Genomic DNA, 21,117 nt, shown 5'->3' with positions numbered 1-21,117 from the left:
ACATCTGTTGACATAATTCAGCAACTGCCCATTGCCTTCTATTATAAATTTTGAAACAGCAGGTTGTCTGTTTTCTTTTCTAAATACAAAGAAACACATCAGTGTTATTGTTCGTGGCAAATAAAAACACTAAAAGCGCTCTTTGAATAAAACATGGTTTAACAATAATTAAACTTTCTTAGCTATACACATACACTTTATTCTGGCTAATGACTCCTTAATTCTATTTTAATCTGAATATAGTAAGTGTGAATATATCTCTGCATGGCTATGTAAACAGTTTTCTAATCCTGTCTGGCCACAGAATGTCAGTCTAGACACCCTGAGATTACACTTTATCTTACTCATCCACATTCACACACACACAGAAAAGCAAATAAACACACACAGACCACAGTGAAACTAACACAAACACACATTATCAGCATAAGCAATGACATATGCGCTGTGGAGGTAGGAATCGTCATGGTGGCCGCGTGGGTTTCACCATGGTAAGGCACATGGGGATGAGAGTGAGCGTGAGATCACACTGGGGTGATTTATGTACCAGGATAAGCATTTGTGTAATGAAAAATTCCATATACAGTGCGTGTATATGCCCAAATACACCCTGCAGATGCAGAATTACACTACAAAGGCCACACACTGTTCAAAAGTTTGGAACCACTTGTGTTAAAATTTTGTTAATAATTCTGTAGATTAAAATAATAACAACCAGATGAACATTATAGTGGTGATATATATAGCAGTGATCAAATCTCAGGGTGGGAAATGAGGCAAAAATATAACACTCCAATACTTCAAGACATTTTCAAAATACAAGTTCACAATTTGGAAAAGAGACAACAGACCAGCATGGCCATATTTGAGTGCAACGATTTCTATTTCGTATTTCAGAGATTGCACTGCACTAAATCCAACTGAACCGTGCCTAAAGCCCCTCCTACTTCCAATCATACTCCTTAAAATGTTCATCTTTACTTTCCATTTCCTGAGACAAAGTTTTTGCACCTTAACGCTACCAATCTTCACTCGTTCCTCCGTACTCTCTCAGTCTAACCTCTGTTCATAAAATAGGGAGTCTAATTTTCTACCTTCAATGGAAATTTGACTGTTGTTTCTAAAGGTCTGTACGATTCAATTATTGAGATGTAAACAAAGTCCTTCAGAGTTGTTTGATGTTAATGGTTCATTGCAGAGAAGCTTACTAACTCACTTTAATTTTTTTTACAGTGGTGATGATAGAAATTAGGGCCATTACACACAGTATATATATTGTATAGCCATTTACAATACAAAATGACCAGTGAACCTACATATGTCTTCTGAGTTTTTATATGTAATGATAATGCTAAAATGGTGGTTAATGTAAGTGGAGTGTTTTTTTGGGAAATACTTTACCTTAACAGCGCCCTGCATGTACCTCTCTGCCATAAATAGGTTAAAAAAAACATTTAAACATTTTAGGCAAAAATCTTAGCACAAAACTATGACAAAATAATGTTTCAGGCATCCAGCAGCGTATTCATAATCATTTCCATAACAACTTCCTATGACGTAGTCTGTGACAGGACAGGACAGTACAGGACATGAGCACAGGACCAGCACATAAGCATCATTTTATAGGTTTATCTAATCTTTATTTACCCCCTTCAATTCCAGGCTTATTGGCTTATTATTCAGTGACTACAGGGACTTTAATGCAAACTGGCTGAGCTATTCTCAGGTTATAGAAGTGTGTAATAAAACTTTGGGCCTGCCGGTGGGACCTGGCCATTTAAGGGGTTAACTAAAGTGTTCAGTGATTCCAAACTTTTAAGCAGCAGTGTACACACACCTACGCACAAAGATGAGAAAGCGAAAACTGCGGCACTTAGAGACTAGAGAGAAAGAGAGGAAATACTCAGAGCGAAGGAGCGGCACGGACCCCAGCCAATCCCCCCTAAGCCCCCCACCCACACACAAAACACACACACAGCAGCCCACACACTACGATGAGCCCGGAGTTGAGAGTGCATCAGAAACACATTGTTTAAATGTTACACACCTGTAGAGAGAGGAAGTTAGATGAGTTCAAACAACAACAATAAACTGAATCTTGGGAAAACACTGCAGAAATACATACTAATGATACTTTCCCAAAGACAGGTGAAATAGAAAATAATGTACCTTATTCCTGTACAATGAGTAAATGAACATATACTGTCCATCAAAAGTTTGGGGAGTCCTTTTGAGTCTTTTTTGTTGGTTCATGAAATTGATTAAACTATTAGTTATTTAATAATTCTCCAGGTATATTTAGCTGAAACACTCATATTTACTAAAGTATCTTCCTTGACATAAAGAGTAAGTTTTGCATAAGTTATGATTTGACAGTTTTCTGAACAACTGGTAAAAACACCCATTAAAACTCTTTCAGGCCAATGTTGGTTTAAACTAGGGATGGGCTTTTCAGTCAACTTTGTTTTTTGAATTTCTACGGCACAAGATGCTTGACGGGTCAGGTAGATGACGCATAATGTCCTAAAAATAAGCAACACACAGCGTCTATTACTGGCCTATATTACACCCAGATCACAAATAAGTAGGTGAAAAGTGGGCGGCCCAGTGTTTAACCCACATCGATGTCCACTGATACAAATTTTTTAAGACAAATGCTAAACATCTGTTTTGATCTAAGCTTACATTAGTAGCCTAGTAACTTATTTCACCTCCATTTAGTTGTCTGATACCAAAAAATGCTGAAATTTGAAATTAAAATGAGCTTGAGCTTGACACTGATGAACACGCATCGTATGTGGTACAGCTGCAATTCTATCTGCCGCATGGCTTTTCTCAAATGGGCTGTGGTATCCTTTAGACAGCCACTCTTATGTTCCTTCCCTGCACTAAACACATGAAACGTCTGAACAAAATGTAACAAGTAGACTCTTCAATGCCCTCTGGTGGAGTGTAGCTTTCAGACATTTCATGGTTCTTCAATGTGAGAACGTATAAGAGGGAGAGGAAGTTAGAGAGCAGTTAATTAGCATATCAAAAATCCTTATTTACCGTCAGATTTTTTTAAACTTTAATCACTATTCAAGAATCTGCAAATTCTAACTTATCCCTAGTTTTAAAAACTGAAAGCTGATATAAAAAATACTGAATACTGACACACAGCAAGAGGGTAAATTTCCAAAGCCTTGGCATTATTTCCAAGGTAGCACACTCTAATACAAATATTTACGCACATAGTTTACTTGTGTTTTCCTCTAAATAAATCTGCTTAGATTGTGATATGCTGTCACAAGCCAACAAAGAAAACATGTGCATCTATATTAAAATAATTTGAAAAGTTAGTAGATGTCCTCAAACGTCTAATGGACAGCATCTGTAGAATTTTCCTTAAAGGCAAAAACAGGACTTGCCTTTGGTCTAGGGAATTGCAGCTAATGTGCCTTGTAAATATAAAAGATGAGAAAAAAAGAAATTACTGGCACATGCATCAGACAAATGTCTTTTTCTCAGACCACACACTCTTAGGCCCCCCAACACACACACTCAAACACACCCACACACAGAGGTCACAAATAAGGAAGTAGGTCCTGATTACAGACACTCATAAATATATATTAAATGTCATTCATCAAAAGGCAAGGTTCTGAGTGTGTGTTCCATCCGCTGGCACATCTGAAGGTGTGTGTCTGCGAGTGTGTGTGTGGTCTGAGTTAAGATCAAAGACGAAGGACTCCAGAGAGGATTGGGTGGATACGATCTTCTCTCTGCATCTTTTATTGGAGCTTCTTGCTCAGACTCTCTTATCAGGAGAAAAAGGTCATGTAGGCCAGGAGAATTTTTCTTTTTTGCCAGAAGACACACACAAACACACACTCATAATGAGCATACATCACTACATGATGACACAAAATAAACAAACACACGGTCAAAACAAGCACTACACGATGCACAAAATAAACACATTCAGACACAAACACACACGTTTATCTGCACTTTCATCAGACAGGCATTTTCACACCAAGGTCAGAAAACAAACAGTACTGACATCCATCCATTCAAATATGGAAATGCGGTGGCGCTTGTCTCCATTTTTCGAGTTGTGGAGGAACCTGTAGCTGTATTTTTCCTTCAAGCCAAAAAAATGAGCCACAACACCACTTAACTTTAGAGGTAACACTAGTGTGTTTGCAATGGTGCATATTATGTAATAAAGAATACACACAAACTGTACCTTCTTTGGTATAGGTTATGTAGCAAAAATGATGTACTAATGTCATATATATCTATGTAGATTATGTACCAAAGATTTTCTAACAATGGCATCTATTTCAGTGTACATTATGTACCAAAAATTATCTACCAACGCTGTCCACTTCATTGTTGATTAGCATCGCTGTCAGGACAAAACCTCATATCTCCATTTTTATCATTTTTCATTTTTTCTCATAATTTGAAAAGGGCAGTTGCCCTTTATATTGTTTCAAAATTTCATTATGAATGTGCCAAAAGAAATGGTTAAAAATTAAAATAATATTTTAATAATATTGGGGAAAAAATACTTCTCCTTTAACTTCCATTAAAAATGAAGAATGTTCCCTTGTCCTGTAAAGTTACCTTTTAGCAGCGCTATATATCAATGGCATATTCTGTGGATTATGTACCAATGACATCCATTCCAATGCACATTATGTACCAATGGCATACACTCAAATGTAGATTATTTACCAAAGACTATCTTACAATGACATTAACTCCAATGTAGATTATTTTCCAAAGATTTTGTCAAAATGACATATACTCCAATATGGGTTAATAGCCAATGATAATGTACCAGTGGCATCTATTCCAAAGTAGATTATGTACCAATGGCAGCCACTCCAATGTACATTATGTGCCAATGATTGTGTATTAATGACCTCTCATCTAATGTAGATTATGTACCAAAGATTATGGCCAAATAGCATCCACTTCAATGTATATTATGTGCCAGTGATTATGTACCAATGACATCAACTCCAATGTAAATCATTTGCCACTGATTATGTACTAATGCCCTCTACTCCAATGTAGATTAAGTGCAAAAGATTATATTATAATAGCACATACTGTACTGTAGATTGCATACCAATGATTATGTACCAATGGCATCTAATCCAGTGTAGATTTTGTACCAAAGACATGTACTCCTTTGCTTGTCTTTGAGCAATCCAATTCTGCAACCACCTTGAGAAATTCAGAATCACTTGATAAAAAAGGGAACAGGGTTACAGGACATCAGCAGTGGTGCACACATTTCCTCTGAGAACTGCACTGTGAACTCTAGTTGAAACAGAAGAGGTGAAGGCAGAATTCCCTTTGAAACCTCATCCTGTGCACAGGGGATTTTCCACCTTCACCTTCATCCTACAGCAGCCTGACAGGAGCCATATCCACACAGCCTGCAGGCCTGAGCCTGCTGCTTCACAAACACACACACACACACACACATACACACTTTGACCATGAATTCACCTGTACTTAACCATCACCTGTATCTGTACCTTTAGTTCACCATCACCTCACCTGTACTCTCATTTCACCTGTACCTGACCCTTACCTCACATGCACCTGACCTTTATCTCACCTGTTACTGACCCATACCTCACTTATACCCGTATTTCACCCGTTCCTGAACGACACCACTCTCTGTATCCTTATTTCTCCTGAAACTTACCTACACCTGTTAATGTCCTTCACCTCAACTGTACTCTCATTTCACCTATATCTGACCCTTACTTCCCCTATTATTGTCCCTCACCCTACCTGCATGATCCTTATCTCATCTGTTCCTACTTATTATAAAAATGCTCTTTACCTCCTTTTAGCAAACCTCATTCATACTGGTGTGTTCTTACTGGTAATTACACTTCCACTAATGCATTTGTAATGCATTGTAACTACAATACTAATTAAACTATTCTCTCTTCTTCTTTTCCTTTCCTTTCCTTTCCTTTCCTATCATTCAAAGTTCCAACTGTGCAACAAGCAATCTCTTCTTTAATGGTGCAACATAGCAAGAGAAGTCACACTGCCGCCAGAGTATTACAATCTGACGGAATAACCATGTGGATCAAATAAACATTACAGAGCATAAAAAGTGCAATGTGTGAACAATAAATAAATGCATAATTTTTATCTAAATTCCTGTTGTTGACTTTGAACATTTGTAACAGTGGGGTCAAGAAAAACAAACTCAAAAAATCAAAAAAGAAAACACACATATACATTAGACATCAACAGCAGAATCGTCTTCCCTACAGAGTGAAGGAGTGAGTGATGTTTCTGTTCATATGACAGATATTTAGAGTTATTTATTTTGGCAAAGAGAGACAGGAGACAGAGAGAGAGAGCGAGTGAGTGTGATCCCGGTCCTGAGTGTTCCTGTTTAAGCTGGGAGTAGAGGTAGTTATTAAGGGGTTCATTTAAAGTTAATTTAGAGTTTTTAGCCTTTGACCCATTCTTACCTCTGACGTAAAGGTTGGCTGGGGCGGAGTAGCGAGTTCCTGCGCTGTTCATCGCCACGCACTCATACTTGCCCTGGTCCGACTCCTCGCTGTTCTCTATCTGTAATGCACCTGTAGATCCAACATAGCAGGTTATGGTGAAGAAAGACACATGTACATATGCCCACACACACACACACACACACACACACACACACACACACACACACACACACACACACACATAACCTCAGCCATCCAGCACAGATGCACTCAGAAAAAACAAAGAAGACAACACTCCTGCCCTGACTTCAACATCAAGTGTCTACTAAACGACTGGAAATGGCGCATTAATCTATTTAACAAAGCAGTCAGTGTCCCAACTGCATGCTTAATACTAATACTATATAATGTATACCAATCTTAATAGTGCAATATTGCAGCAGATGTGTCTTGTACAAACAAATGATAACGTTGCTTTGCCAACAGACACAGAACCAATCCCATAATAGTATCTATTACTAATAGTGTCTAACTCTTAGTATCAGGCTATATTAGTAGAAAATGATGGATCTGATATCGGAGGGAAAAAAAATGAACGTGATTCCATTCTGTAACAAATCTATCCTAAAATAGCACTCATTCTTTCCAGTGGGGAGTAGAGTTTGAGTACTCTAAGAATGATAACCTATTTTAAAATGCGCATCTGGCAAACCCTGGAAGACATTAATAAGTGGCAGTTGTCCTTACTAGAAATTCTCTGGTTCTAGCTTGTTGGCTAGCTATATTTTCCAAGTTTTCCAGCCTTGAGTAGCTTCTCCCTCTTCACATCGACTGCACTGTAGGACATGCTGTCCATCAACACCATATTCAAAACTTGACTCTAATGATGCGTTCACATGTTTGCATTGAAAAAAGTGTCATTCCACACCTCACAGCCGATGGTGGCATGAAACCATGCAAACGTTGGTATGGTGACTGCAGTGCTGGCAAAAGTGGATGATTATCAGAGAAGCAGTGTAGATAGTTTATTTAAGGTGGAAAAAGGCAGGAGGCCACTCTGTACTCTTTTATTTTTGTTGTATGATACTGAGTTTGTCCCAATTCAACAATGAGATGTCTGGCATCCATGGCTGCCCCAAAGATCAACATCCAGCACGTATGACAGGTGCAGTCAAAGGGAAAAGTTAGGAAAATAGAACTCTGGTCGTAATTTTCCGCTTAGTCTGTAAAATGTTGCCCCTTGCAGTGGCCGAATTTTCCCTGCGGCTCCATTTGAAAACAACAGAATATCATCCATCTACCGCAGACATTTAAGTATGCATGTTGGATTTTTGGAGTATACTCAACTTTTTAGTATTACTAAAAGTAGGCACTTTTTAGTATTACATACTGTACCAGTCAGAATTAGTGTTTAGTATACAGTTAGGGCACAGCAACAGCTTATTTACAAATAAAGTGAAAGTAATTACACAGAACTACTTGCGTATACCTCACAGTAAACCATCTAAAGACATATGGTATGACTTTCTACCACATAATCAGTGTAAATACTATTCATACATTCTAAATAATCAAGTAGGTTAGAATGATCAGCATCTGATGCTGCTGTGTTTGTTATTGTCTCATTGCTTTGTGTGAAATGTTTGGATCTGCTGTTTGGCTCAAGGACAAAGGCACTTGAAGCCTTTTCAAAAGGGCAGACATTACTGCCATTCAGCTATTTATAGAGCCATCGACAAGGATCCGTGGCCAAAGAAAAGAAGAGTAAACACGAAAAGGCGATGGAGATCCTGCAGTGATATTGTCATCAGTCATTGTCGTCTTTAAAGCCAGAGCTAAAGCTGTAAGTGAAGCACATAACACCGATCAATAAAAGCACTCTGCTTGCCTCTAATGGCTTTTAACAGTCACTCTGTCACTCCAAACAATTTCTCAGAGAGTTGCTAATGTGACGAGGGTGAGATACAGTCATCTAAAAGAATGAATAGGATGAAGATACTGCAGAGAGTTGAGTCTGTAACAGAATTAGCATACTCAGATAACCATGCATAAATTATCACAGTAAACGGTCACTGAGTGAAGTAACCAATACTCTGTCCATGCTCTACCCACAAATGCAAGCTCACTTGTGTAGTGGTGCGACAAATCATGCTGTGTATAGCATGTTTGCTTATCACAGTAACACTGAGAAGAGATAAATATCTTTTCTACCTTTAGCTATCACGGCTAGCCTAGCTGCACAAACTTACTTCAGACTTCTCAGTTATGTCTGTTTCAAGTTAAGGTACTTGTGTTTCATAGTAACGCTAAAATAATATTCAGTAATAAATAATCAGTACAATAGTAAATTACCTATTCACTTCACTGACAGATAAAGCACTGAACTGCTAGTTTACCTTGACCTACCCTGTACCTCTCACTGGCTGTACACCTATTAACGCTTAAATGCCAGGTTGCTAGGCTAAACGTGGAGCTGTAACTAGCATTATAGTACCATGAAATGTACAAACTTTGTTCAGCGTTAACTTTTAACATGTACAGTTCCACATATCAGAAGTTGACCCTGCAAGAATATTGTGTCAACTTTTGATAGCGTCAACTATTTTTGTTCCACCAGATTGAATCATACTCTGAATGTTCACAATAGCATTGAGATTAAAATAAGATAGGTCAAAACAAACAAAGACTACCTTGTAGTTACTAGCATTAGGCTAGTAACGTAGGCTCATTCAACTTACCAAATGCTGCCCAACAAGACAGAAACCGCACTGCTTTGCAACAGGTACTTTCAAAATATTTCATCCTCTACTTAATTAGAGTTTCACCAAAAATGTTGTAGATTGCAGTAGTAATGTGTTGAACTTGAGAATAAGGAAGTATGCCAAATGGAACTCTATATTAGCAATCAGACTTTTTTTTGGATGCTGTCTATTAGCAGGTATTGTTATTACATTACTTTGAGGTCAATTCAAGCTAGACTATAATTAATGAGGGAGTTATAGGTTCAGCAAAAAAAGGTAATTTGCTGCAAAATTATTAACATACATGGTGTCTCATGAGTCAATGAAATTACAGCACATCCCCAATTAAAACCAGTCTAGCTAGAATAGGGCTTTTGTAAGTGGAGCATGGATGATTGTAGGGACTTTAGGCTTAGAAACAATCTCTGTTGTTGGTGTTTTATTTTTTATTATTGTTATTATGTTTTGCTCAGATAAGCTAGGTTAAGATTAATTCTGCAAGCTGACATAGAGCAGCATAGTACTGCTTTAATTTTGTACATCCCCACATCTTGTGATCTGACCTGGCAGCACTTACTATTGCAACATGGATAAATCAAAGCCCTTTCACAATAACCTACCTGCTTCCAGCGCAGTGCAATTTTCTTCTTTGACATTTAGATTTCACAGTGCACAAAACACTCAAAACAAATGAAGAGGCAAAAACGGTGTGGATGTTTTAGTTCGGACAGACAGTTAATCCTGCGACCGTTTGTATGGTTTAGTGTAGCGTTACTGTGGAGGGTTTTACTGCAACATACACCATGCAGTTTGTGATTGATGGAAGTGTGCTGCTTGAAAAAAAAAGTTACAGAGTTGTATTTCAGAAGTGCTCCTGAAATGCAGCATGAGGCGGGTTAGAGAGGCGCATCAGAAACTGAGACGCAATCAAAAGACTATGGGAATATGAGAATATATTGGAGAGAAAGTGGATCAACAATAGCTTACTGTCTCCATATAACAAACACACGCAGATACACAGACTTCTGCATATATAAGTACATATTTAGACACGCCATACACACACACCCCCCATCGTCTGACTCCACATTATCAGAATGACAATGGGAAGTGTCTGCTGTATTCTAAATTCCTTTCTGTATTCTCTCTCTCACACTGCCATGTTCTCCAAGGACAGAAGAGCTAAATTATTGCTTCTGCATTTCTGCTTTTTCCCTGGCAGTCCTATCTTCTCTCTATCTCCCTTCTCTCTTTTCCCTTTCCACTCTCTCCTTCCCTCTTTCTCTTTCTCCTCTCCCCCTACCCATTATTACTTTTCCCCTGCCTATTTTCTCTTCTCTCTCTTTGTCTCATTACCCCTCTCTCTCTTTTCCTCGCTTTCTCCGCTCCCCTCTCTCTTCTGTCTTTTCCTCTCCCTTTCTCTGCCTCTGCCCCCTCTCCTCACTCTCTTTCTCCTTTCCCTCTTTCCCCTCTTTCCTCTAGTCCTGTCTCTCTCCCTTCTCGTCCTCCTCTCTCCCTACCTTCACTTCCCTCTCTTTCTCCTCTCCCTCTCCAAAACTTTACTCTTTCCCCTCTCCCTTTCTTCACTTCCCTCTCTCTTATTCTCTTCTTCTTCCTTGTCTCTCCTTCCTTATCTTCACTCTACTCTCTCCCTTCTTTTTATTTCTCCTCTCTTTCTCCTCACTCTCTTCTCTCTCTCTTCCTCCTCTATGACTCACTCACTCCCTTCTCCCTCTTTCTACCCTACCCTTCTCTATTCTCTCTTCACTCTTTCTCATCTCTCTGTCCTCTCCCTCTTCCCTCTCTCTCTACTCTCCTCCCCTCCTCCTGTCTATCTCTTCCTTCTCTCTCTCCCCTTCCCCTGCTCTCTCTTTCACTCTTTCTCTTTCTCGTCTCTCTCACTCCCTTCTCTCTTCTCTCTTTTTTCTCTGTCTGTCTCTCTCCAGTCTCTTGATCTCTTTCTCCTACCCCCTGTCTTCTCTCTATTAGTTGCCATGTGAGCTGTGACACTCCAGTTGTTTGTTTTTCATGTTTAGACCAAGCAGCTCTGATGTTAGCCCTGCAGAGAGGATTCAGCGTAACTATTAAGCATCTTCATAATCCAGAGCTGTTTCACCAAAGCAGACGATAAAGAAATAGTCTGACAAAAAATGTATCATACACAATTTTCCCTTTGCCCCAGACTGTTCTCCATAAACCCAGACCAAAGTTCGGACAAAATTCAGGCTACTGCTGTTTTCAGCTATGATACTGTATACAGACATAGTGCCATAAACATAGACATGTTGTTGCTGTTATCTATACCATGTGAAGCCTGAATTTTGTCTGTATTTTTGTCCATTTTACAGAGCAAATCTTTTTAAGTTTACTCAATTTGAGAAAAATGTTATGACTTAAATATGCATTTTGCATAATGCTATCAGTGAGTTATAAGTTTCAATTACATGTTAGTTACATTAGCCTTGTAGGCCAGTGCAAAACAAACTTTACACACCAAACATGTCTTGGCTGATTAACTAGGTTAATCTGGGTAAAAGGAAAATTGTGCAAATTAGATTTTTTTTTGTTAAATTTTCATTTTAAACCTCCTGAGAGTTTTCAAGTTGAACTGTGAATCACTCTTAGGGAATCCTATATGAAGGACCTATACCTGTTAAGGTCCTAAACCAGCAGAACTCAAGAGGCCTCACTTTATTCTCATCTGAGACACAAACCTCCCACTCCAGGGGGAGAATTATATTTGTCAACAAATAGGTACAGTACCAGTCAACAGTTCAGACCCACAGGATTAAATGTATGCTTTGGTTTATGCTTAAATGCTTGAAACTTTTTTGTAAGACAACTTTGAAAGGTCATGACACTGAATTTAATAAATTAATATTGAATTATTTAAACTGAATTAAAACTGCAATATATAATGGGGATTTGGGGACCTCTCTGGTGGAAATGCAATGTGCAGAAGAACATTTTGTAATGTCGGTTGTGCTTCAGACACCTTCCACAACTGGATAAAACGGATGATTTTGAGTGCGCTGAAAGAGTATTTAAAGAGAATCAGTCAAAACTTTGTGGAGGATGTGTCTTCCAATGATATAAGTGAATGATCTACTATTGTCATCATATCGGTTTATTATCATCACAGTTTATTAAGTCTGTTGGAGAGGCATCCCAAGTGCCTCCTCATGAAGCTGCTTAAAAGAATGTCAAAAATGCGTAAAGGAGAACTGAACAATCTAAAATATAAGACAATTTGATTTATATAACACATTTTTGGTCTCTATATAATTCCATGTGCGTTGTTTCATAGTGTTGATGTCTTAGCTAGTATTGCAAAATGTGCAAAAACGTAAAAATGAAAGAAAACCTTTCTATTAAAAATGGATCCAAACTTTTGACTGCGACTGTAGATACATTTTTAATTTTAAAATCTTTCTAAAATCTGCTTTGTTCCTTCACTTGAAATTTGTTCTATATAGAAGTGCTTTTGAAGTGGATAAATGAGGCAGATGAACAAAGGTTCATGCACAGAGAAGACGAGAGACGAAAGAGAGGGAGAGAGGTAAAGAAAGAGACAAACGGAGAGAGACAAAGAACGATGGAGAAATCTGGGTGAAAGGAGGTCGAGGAATGAAGCATTTGGACACTTTCTGTTTTCAGCATTCTTACCTCTGATTGGTGTACCACCTGGTGAGGTAATTTGAATGCAAATAAGATTAAAGAGAAGCATTAGTACAGAGGTGAAAGAGAGAAAGAGAGAGAGAGAGAGATTAAGAGAAGAAAAAACGAAGAATAGAGAGAAAAAAGAAATGAGCAGGAAAAGATTTTTTTCTTCTTTCTTTTTGTCTGTCTTTTTTCCTGTCTTGTCCATGAAGGAATAACGGTAGAATCTGACTGGCTCTCTGGATGGAAGCCTTACAGGTTGATTTTATTATAAGCTGTAAATGAGCTCCTGTGATCATAAGAATGACTGACTGTGGTGCATATATGTATTCTAGACTGTACATCCTATGCTGTACATGCTGTTTTCTCACTTAGTGTGCTGTTTCTTCAGTAAGTGACTCAGTGCTGATCTCTGGTTATTTTTAGTGTGAACCATATTCTCACTCCCAGCTCAACTGTGGCCTTTTAAATCCTACCACAGCTCTGCAGTGCATAAACCACACAAATCTGACGCAATACAAAGAAAGAAAACCTTCCTTATTGGCTGTTCAGTTCAAGCAGCTGAATTGTTATACTGTTTTCTACCATGCATGAGTTACATTACAGGCCAAGCAGTGAATCATTTTTTTAAAGTTTGAAAATATTTACATTATTTAACATATTCAATATACACTAAAGTTAAAAAATATGGGATCACTGTTTTCAGTAATTTAAAGACAATCTGGTTGCAAATATATGTATAAATGATTTTAATATGATGCTAATATTCCATAGGTTTTAATTCCATTACAGATTCCATTATAATTAAAAAAAAAGCGTCCAGCATAATAATAATGATTGATAATGAACTAATAACAATAACAATACCCTGAACGCTTCATTTTTGAAAACAGTGTCCAAATTTCACATACTAAATAACATTAAAACATAATATATTGTACAATGTTAATATAATTACTTCTAAATATATACAGCCAGATTACCCAAAGAAGTTTGTTACAGATTACTCTGTTGTGTTGCATTGCAGTGCTGTACTCTAGCATTTTCTTAAAGGAAAGGTTTCTTCTTTAGTGAGAAGAGTCCCTTATATTGAGCAGTTTTTGTACTTTATAGACTCCTGATGCACCACCTGCTTGAGTTGATCAAGTATTCATTAGCATCTCAATGGAGGAACCCAGTGGATCTGATTAGAGATAACTTTTATAAGTTTTTGGACTTTTTTTTTTGCCTGTAGTGTATGCCCATGTGTTAAACACCTGATTTATTTGTGTATTTTGTTAACTTTCTTGGTAGTTTGGTCATAATTTGGGAAAGTGTGTTGGTCATTATGCAGACGTGTGAGATCTGGATGATAATCCAACCACTTTGGGGTGTGAAAACAGGAGTTTAGATTGTGAGGGAGGGGGTCAGAGACGCTGGGGAAGCCGCCGGAAACTGTGTGGCTTAAGAGTTAAAGGCATCAGCAGTTTGCCGAGGGCTTTAAGGCACACTGAGGCTTTCTGTTGAGCCTACAGTGTTGAATACGGCCATGGTGAAAAATAGAAGAGCTTTACTATATTTTCACCATGGCCAGAGGAGGAGGAACACCGACATGGTTTCCCTTTTCCAGTTGGAATAACAGTTCTGTTTATCATTTAATTTTTAAAATATAAGGTAAGACCCTGAAGTTCTCTGTAAATGGTATCCATGACCATTAGATTGTGTGCAATGACTCTCACTAACTTGCACAGCATTTTAGCTGAACAGAGGAACGGTTTTATATTGCTGCATAGAACATGTGTATAATATTCAACTGGACCTTTAATCCCTAAAACTGCAGGTTATTTATTCAGCTATGAGTCATCAGATTATCAGATTAAGTATTCAGCAACTGCTACGAATTATTCAGTGTGCGGACATTCATATGGATCCTTAGCTTTAGGGGTTAAAAGCTACCTCAGTTTGCCTTGTATGCAAATGTTCAGTTGCAGTGTAGCACACTGTAATATAGCGTTGATCTTGTACTTTCTGTAAATTTTATAATTCTAATATACAGTCCATTGCAAAGGTTTGAACAACTCTGCCAAATAACATTTTATTGATTTTCTAAGTGAAAATAAGTTCAAACTTTCTTTGCAGGGAACAAATTTACATATGATTTTTTGCACAATTCTATTTAATTTTAAAAATGTAATAATACATAATAACTTTACACAGACTACATTTTATGTTTTATTTTTCCCCAGTATGTTAACTTCAGCAAAAACATGTAGTTAGAAAAGGGTCACCCAAATTTTGCATATGAGTGTATATATGATATTCGTACAGTTCTGTTGTTGCTGCTATAACTCTGCGATGGCCTTCGGAATTAAGCAAGTCTGTCTCTCTGTCTATATATCTATCTATACATATATCTTCTGCATTCATGTTTTCTGCACATTAGCAGTGTGAGAAACGCAAGCTCGAGAGCATCTGGTGCAAAAGCTGCCTCCTCTCTCTTATTTTCTCTCTCTCTGCTTGCTCATCACGCGTGCTGCATTGTAAACAGATTGTTGATCGACTGCTAGGGAGGAATCACTAGTCTGGTAATTACTGTTAGACAGAGACATGTTCCAGCCACGATAAGGCTCCATTAGATACAAAGGATGCTGAATTATTTCTATTATTATTTTCTTTATGGGAGCGGGGAGAAGGCCGTTGAGTTAGGGAAAAAGAACTGATTAGCATTTCTTGATAGAAAAAGCCTCTCACCACAGGTTTATAATTTGAGAGCAATTCTAATTTAGGGATCAAATAATGGACTCCATCAAAACAAATAAATTACATTAATGTCCAGTGGCCATGCGATGGATAGAGTAAACAGGAACTTGTTCATCAGTTTCGCTTCGCTAGATCTCTCTGGTGACAAAGGCTGATGAAGCCGGTCAAAGTAAGTCGCTAAGGTGTTTTAATGCTTAGCCCCATGTTCCAGGCTGTAGGGTCAGGGTCATTAACAACTGCCGCATTTGCAAGGCCACTGAGTTGAAACTTTCTTGCTTGTTCTACTTCAGACCTAATGCAGTACAGTTTGTCTATAAATTCCTTAAGCCTCAGGTTAATGTCATTGAATGTACCTCTCTACAGGATTCACTGTTTCATAACATTTAGACATCTACTACTGTTTTGCAAAATTATTTACACATAATTACTTAATTACATAATGGATTAAAATTATGTTTCACTTTACATTCTTTAAAAATTAAGTACATGCTTTTGATAAATGTAGCCCTCCAAGGGTTAATCTGCTATGCTTTAAGTACAAGTATCAGCATGTAAAGTAAGCAGGTCAGTAAGAGCCATGGAGGTGGCTAAGCTAGCTGTGACTTTTGTGTCCTTTTGTCGGGAGATGTTTCTACTTAGATCCTCTTTGCTAGGTTACATGATCTTAGAGTCTTCAATAATATTTTCCTATTTACATTTCTACACTCACATTTTATCAATGTAGCTGATACAAGCAAGCTAAATAAACATCTCAAACAGTAATTTTAAACTAATATAACTAGTCTGGATGATCACAGTATTTTTGGCTACGTGTTTGGCCATGTGCATCCATCACCACCCATGGGTGCTCATGTTCAGGGCTGCAAAAACAGCTTCATACTAATAATAAACAGGACTTTTGGAATCCTGAATGCTAAATAAATAAACCAAAGGCTTAACTATTTGACAAACTGAAAATATGTTGACATTAACTGCACTTTAATTGCATTTCCTGAGTGTTTATCAGATTATCATGGGGTTATTAGGGTGATTTCTCTCACCTGAGCGAAGCTGCTTGATTCTGCCATTGCTGCCGTTGATGTCTACGGGCAGGAAGTCCTTAAACCAGGAAATTTCTGGATCAGGATTTCCACTGGCTGCACAGAGCATGGTGGCCGTACGCGTCCTCTCAACTACTTTCAGCTGGGGGCCCATGTCTATGGTGGGAAAACCATGAGGGATCTGGTCCTCTGCAAGAAGACAGACACACACAAACATAGACATACATTTATATTCTTTATTAAAAACTCCTATCACTGGCCTTCTACCTTATAGACTCATTATACAGGTGTCCAATTACAGACTGTAGCCTACCTGTTCGTACAACTACATCCTCTAATGCATTTACTGGTCAACTGGTCAGATTTCTGAACACAGGACTACTACTGTCCAAATATTATTTGGATTGTGGATCATTCTCAGCATAGCAGGGACACTGACATTGTAGTTATTTTACTGTGTCGTGCTGGTACAGGTGTATCAGACACAGCAGTGTTTTTACATGTCAGTGTCACTGCTCAACTGAGAGTAGTCTACCCAAAAATATCCTGCCAGCAGTGGCTTTGTGATCAGAAACTGACCATTGATGAGGGGATAGAGATTGGTTAATACAAATCAACAGATGGGCTGCAGTCTCCAACTGTACACCAGCAAGGTGGAGCTACAAAGGAGGGGTTTCTAAAAAAGTGATCAGGGAGAGTACGTACACAACTGTGTAGATCAAGTAGATTAAATGCATTTGGTCATGCCATGTATTAGGTTCGTGAGATCCACCGTCCTGCAGAGTTTAGCTACCCTTACCTCCAATAATATCCTGTGACATTTTATTCAATATTCCAGTAAGAAGTTATAAATAATATAAATTCTTATTTAAATCAGGTTTTGTTGATTTTCTAATTGTAATTATGTACACATCGTCTACAAAGTACACATTTCTATATGTTTTAATGTACTTCTACATGTTTTAAAGCACAAGCAAAAGAAGGATTTAGGTTTATCTATTTGCCAATATGTTAGACTCAGCAAAAAGTAGAAATTGTGCACAAGAAACATATTTAAGTTTGTTCCCTGTAGATGTTAACTTATTAGATAATCAGATAATCAACAAAAAACATGTTGACCGGAGGCGTTCTAACTTTTGAATATGACTGTATGTAAGATAAATAATGTATTGTAATTATGTATTTATTGTAACTTCTTGTCAAGAATTGCCTCCAGCTTTGAGCAACATGTTTGCAATATGGGACATTCAGGATATTCATTGTATTATAAAATCTTTCTTGGTATCAATTATATTATAACTTTACTCTTTACTATTCATTCTTATTAAATTATAATTTAGATTCTTCTAAAAATGAGTTTACCAGGCTATATAACTTTCTCAGTCATTTCAGAATCTTCTACAACTCTTCTTCATCCAGCAAACCTTTTTTTTTTAAACTTGTGTACAGGACTAGCATCATATTGCAATCATTTTATACCGATGTCTGCAACAAAATATTATTATTATTATTATTATTATTATTATTATTATTAAAACATTGATTCCAAATTTCTAAACATCAGAATAAACTCTGCATGCTGTTCCATATCTGGGATTTGTACATGGGGGGCAGATGATCCAGACCTGGGCCTCTGTGCATCTGGGCTGTGTGGTGTGAGAGTGAAGCAGAGAGGTGTGAGAGTGATGAGGAGAGGCGGAGTAGAGTTAAGGGTGTGAAATCCTGCAGGAATGTAAATATGGCCAAGGCTGAGGCATGCCTAATCCGCCCATGGGTGTTTCTGGTCATGGACGTGAGAGACTCAGAGTATGAGAGAGAAGCATGCTTTCTCTCATAAACATCTGCTCCAGCACAGAGGCTCAAAGAGGTGGTTGCTCAGGCCCAGGCCAGGATCACCTAGCCACCTCCAAATCTGATCCCAGAAATCTAACACCCTGCAGAGTTTAGTTTTAACTTTCCAGATTTTAGTTCCAACCCTGCTCTAACACACCTGATTCAGCTTAACAAAGTCTCCAGAACCATCTGAATATTAAAGCCAGGCATTTTACTACTACTTCAGGGTTATAACTATGCAGGTGATACCATTCACCACTCAGGTTTTACACAGGTTGTGTTCGTAATGGTCTACTGCAGACTACTCCTGTTCTGACTGTGCCCAAAATTTATAAGTAGTATGCAGTATCGTGACTAACATGAATTTCCCCATTATGCCAAAGCTATCTTTATGATTTACTGCATCCCAAAATGCAACACGGTTATTTCAGGAGGACATAACCATTGAGGTACCTGCCTGGTTAACTCCAAACAATTTAATTTATTTACTTCGCTTACTTCATCTAAATTAAGTCAACTTAAGTTAAAAGAGTAACTTGCCAAAGTTGGTCTTAGCCAAATAATTCACATAGTCAAACAAAAATTAAATGACTTTCCTTTCAGCAAACATAGGAAAACATAGATGTCTTTGGTAGCCATCCAGGTTTTCCACACAGACGAATCCAAAGCTGAAATTTTTGTGGCTTTGAAGATGAACAGAAAACAACACCCTACACTCTGCCATAGTATCTCTCCAAAGCAGGCACATCTCTTGACCAAAAATATATCTACACCAGTTAGCAACAGTTGCTAAGGAGTGACTGGATGGCTAAGTAAAATGGGATGTGTGTGACTGGGTCAGCTCCTACAGTTGCACCCCTTCCCTGTAGCGTGCCACACAGCTTTTGTCATATACCGTATGCTATAATGTATACTACTATGAAGAGTAGCATACAGTATACAATATACACTGGTACAGAATGCAGTATACACTACGCAGTATGCTAATTTGGGCAAAGCATCAGTGTTGGGTAGATTACTCCAAAAACTGTAATGCGGTACTGGTTACAAGTTACATGACTTTAAATGGATTTTTTCCCTGTGCCTTGACCAGAATTGAATGATGGTGCAGATAATTTGGTAACAAGTCAACTTCTTAGCCTTATAATACAGCTCCCAAGTGAACAGCGGCTGTCTGATGTTTGATTTTTACAACCAGAAAAAGGTTTGGGATTTTGAGAGCTTTCTCATAGCCGAAACTCATGCGTGCGAGACCCTCTTTTTTGCATGGTCAAATTTGCTCGTAAAGACATTTTTTAAAAGACTGACAGTAAGTTGCTCTGTATTTTATAAATCTCTTAGGATTTTCAGTTGTATAGTGCACAACCAGCTTGAAAGAAAAGCTGTTTCTGTGCTTGGTCAATTGTCGACTGTCACGTCCATCAGAAGCTACACTATGTTTTCTCCTGAGACAACATGCACAGTAATTACAGTTGTCAGTCATAATGGTATTATGGGCATACAAAGTAAAAACTAGTTTATTGTGGCTGCCTGATCAACATAATCCTTAAAAAAATAAACTAATTGATGCATAGCTCATTGTGCATATTTTCAACATTAGGAATTAGAAGTATGTGGTTTTTGTAATCAGATTATGTAATTGAGATTACATGCAGATCATTACAACAAAGAACTGATTTCAATGACTGTCCACTTCATTAGAAACCCATCTGTTATAGTTCCACTTTGCTGGTGTATAGTTAGAGACTGCAGCCTATCTGTTGATAGACAATTTGTGTTAGCCATCCTCTAGCCCTTCATCAGTGGCCAGCTTCTGACCTGCTCCTGTTAGTGTATAAGGGACCAAAAAGCAGTCAAACAGCAGCATCGCAGAATTAGGGCCCAAAGGTGGTCGATATTCCGAATTGCAATCGCCTCCTCATTTCTCTTGTACTTTTGAGCAACACACGAGAGAAAACCTGCAGATCGAACATGCTCTCAGCAATTTTGAGGCAGAATGGAAAAGATTGGGGGTAAGAACTGGCCAGGCAAGAAAGAAAAAAATGTCAGTGATGGAAGTTTTAGTCAATGCAGACTCCTGTTAAAGCAAAAGGTTTGTGTCATATTCTTGACTTTTGAGGATGGCTAGCATGTGCCTCTGTGAATGCGAGCGAGTATGAGTGTGTGCGTGTGGTGTGAGCTAACGTAATCAGTGAGAAAAGCAAACAGAAGCAAGCTTCAGCCATGCTATCAGTCTTTCCCTGCCAGCTGATGGTGTGGGAAAAACCAACTGAGTGGAAAAAGGAGGTCTAAAAGCACAGCATGGATAAGGAGAAAGCATTTAGCCATCAAACATTCATCTGTGGAACCAAATACCAGAGACACTAATGAACGCGGGCTTTACCATAAAGCGCATAAGGACGCTAATGAGTTTAGCTTATCGATTAGCTAAGAGGTCGTTTCATGTCAGATCACTGGGGTTCGGAGCTGCCACTCAAAGATTTCTTCAGCTTCTAAAATAAACACAGTGGGATTAAAAAGGCAAGAAAAATGTTTTAAGATATTTATCTTGGCAGTACATGTGTTTCTGTCAGAAAAACATTATATAACTTTAGATTAAGCACAAATAAATATATATAT

At 38.0% G+C, this 21,117-nt stretch overlaps 1 protein-coding gene across 1 annotated transcript in view; it reads right to left on the bottom strand.

The window, feature by feature from the left end:
- ptprfa (protein tyrosine phosphatase receptor type Fa) overlaps window positions 1-21,117 on the bottom strand; it is a 241,253-nt gene that overhangs the window by 126,186 nt on the left and 93,950 nt on the right. The window contains 2 exon segments of the mRNA XM_036571461.1: window positions 6,504-6,614; window positions 16,666-16,854. Coding sequence (XP_036427354.1) covers window positions 6,504-6,614; window positions 16,666-16,854 — 300 coding nt within the window.

Source organism: Colossoma macropomum, unplaced genomic scaffold (genome assembly GCF_904425465.1).
Source record: "Colossoma macropomum unplaced genomic scaffold, Colossoma_macropomum, whole genome shotgun sequence".
NCBI lineage: Eukaryota > Metazoa > Chordata > Actinopteri > Characiformes > Serrasalmidae > Colossoma > Colossoma macropomum.
The sequence above is the reverse complement of the archived record's forward strand: the minus strand, read 5'-3'. Positions and strand labels throughout refer to the sequence as shown.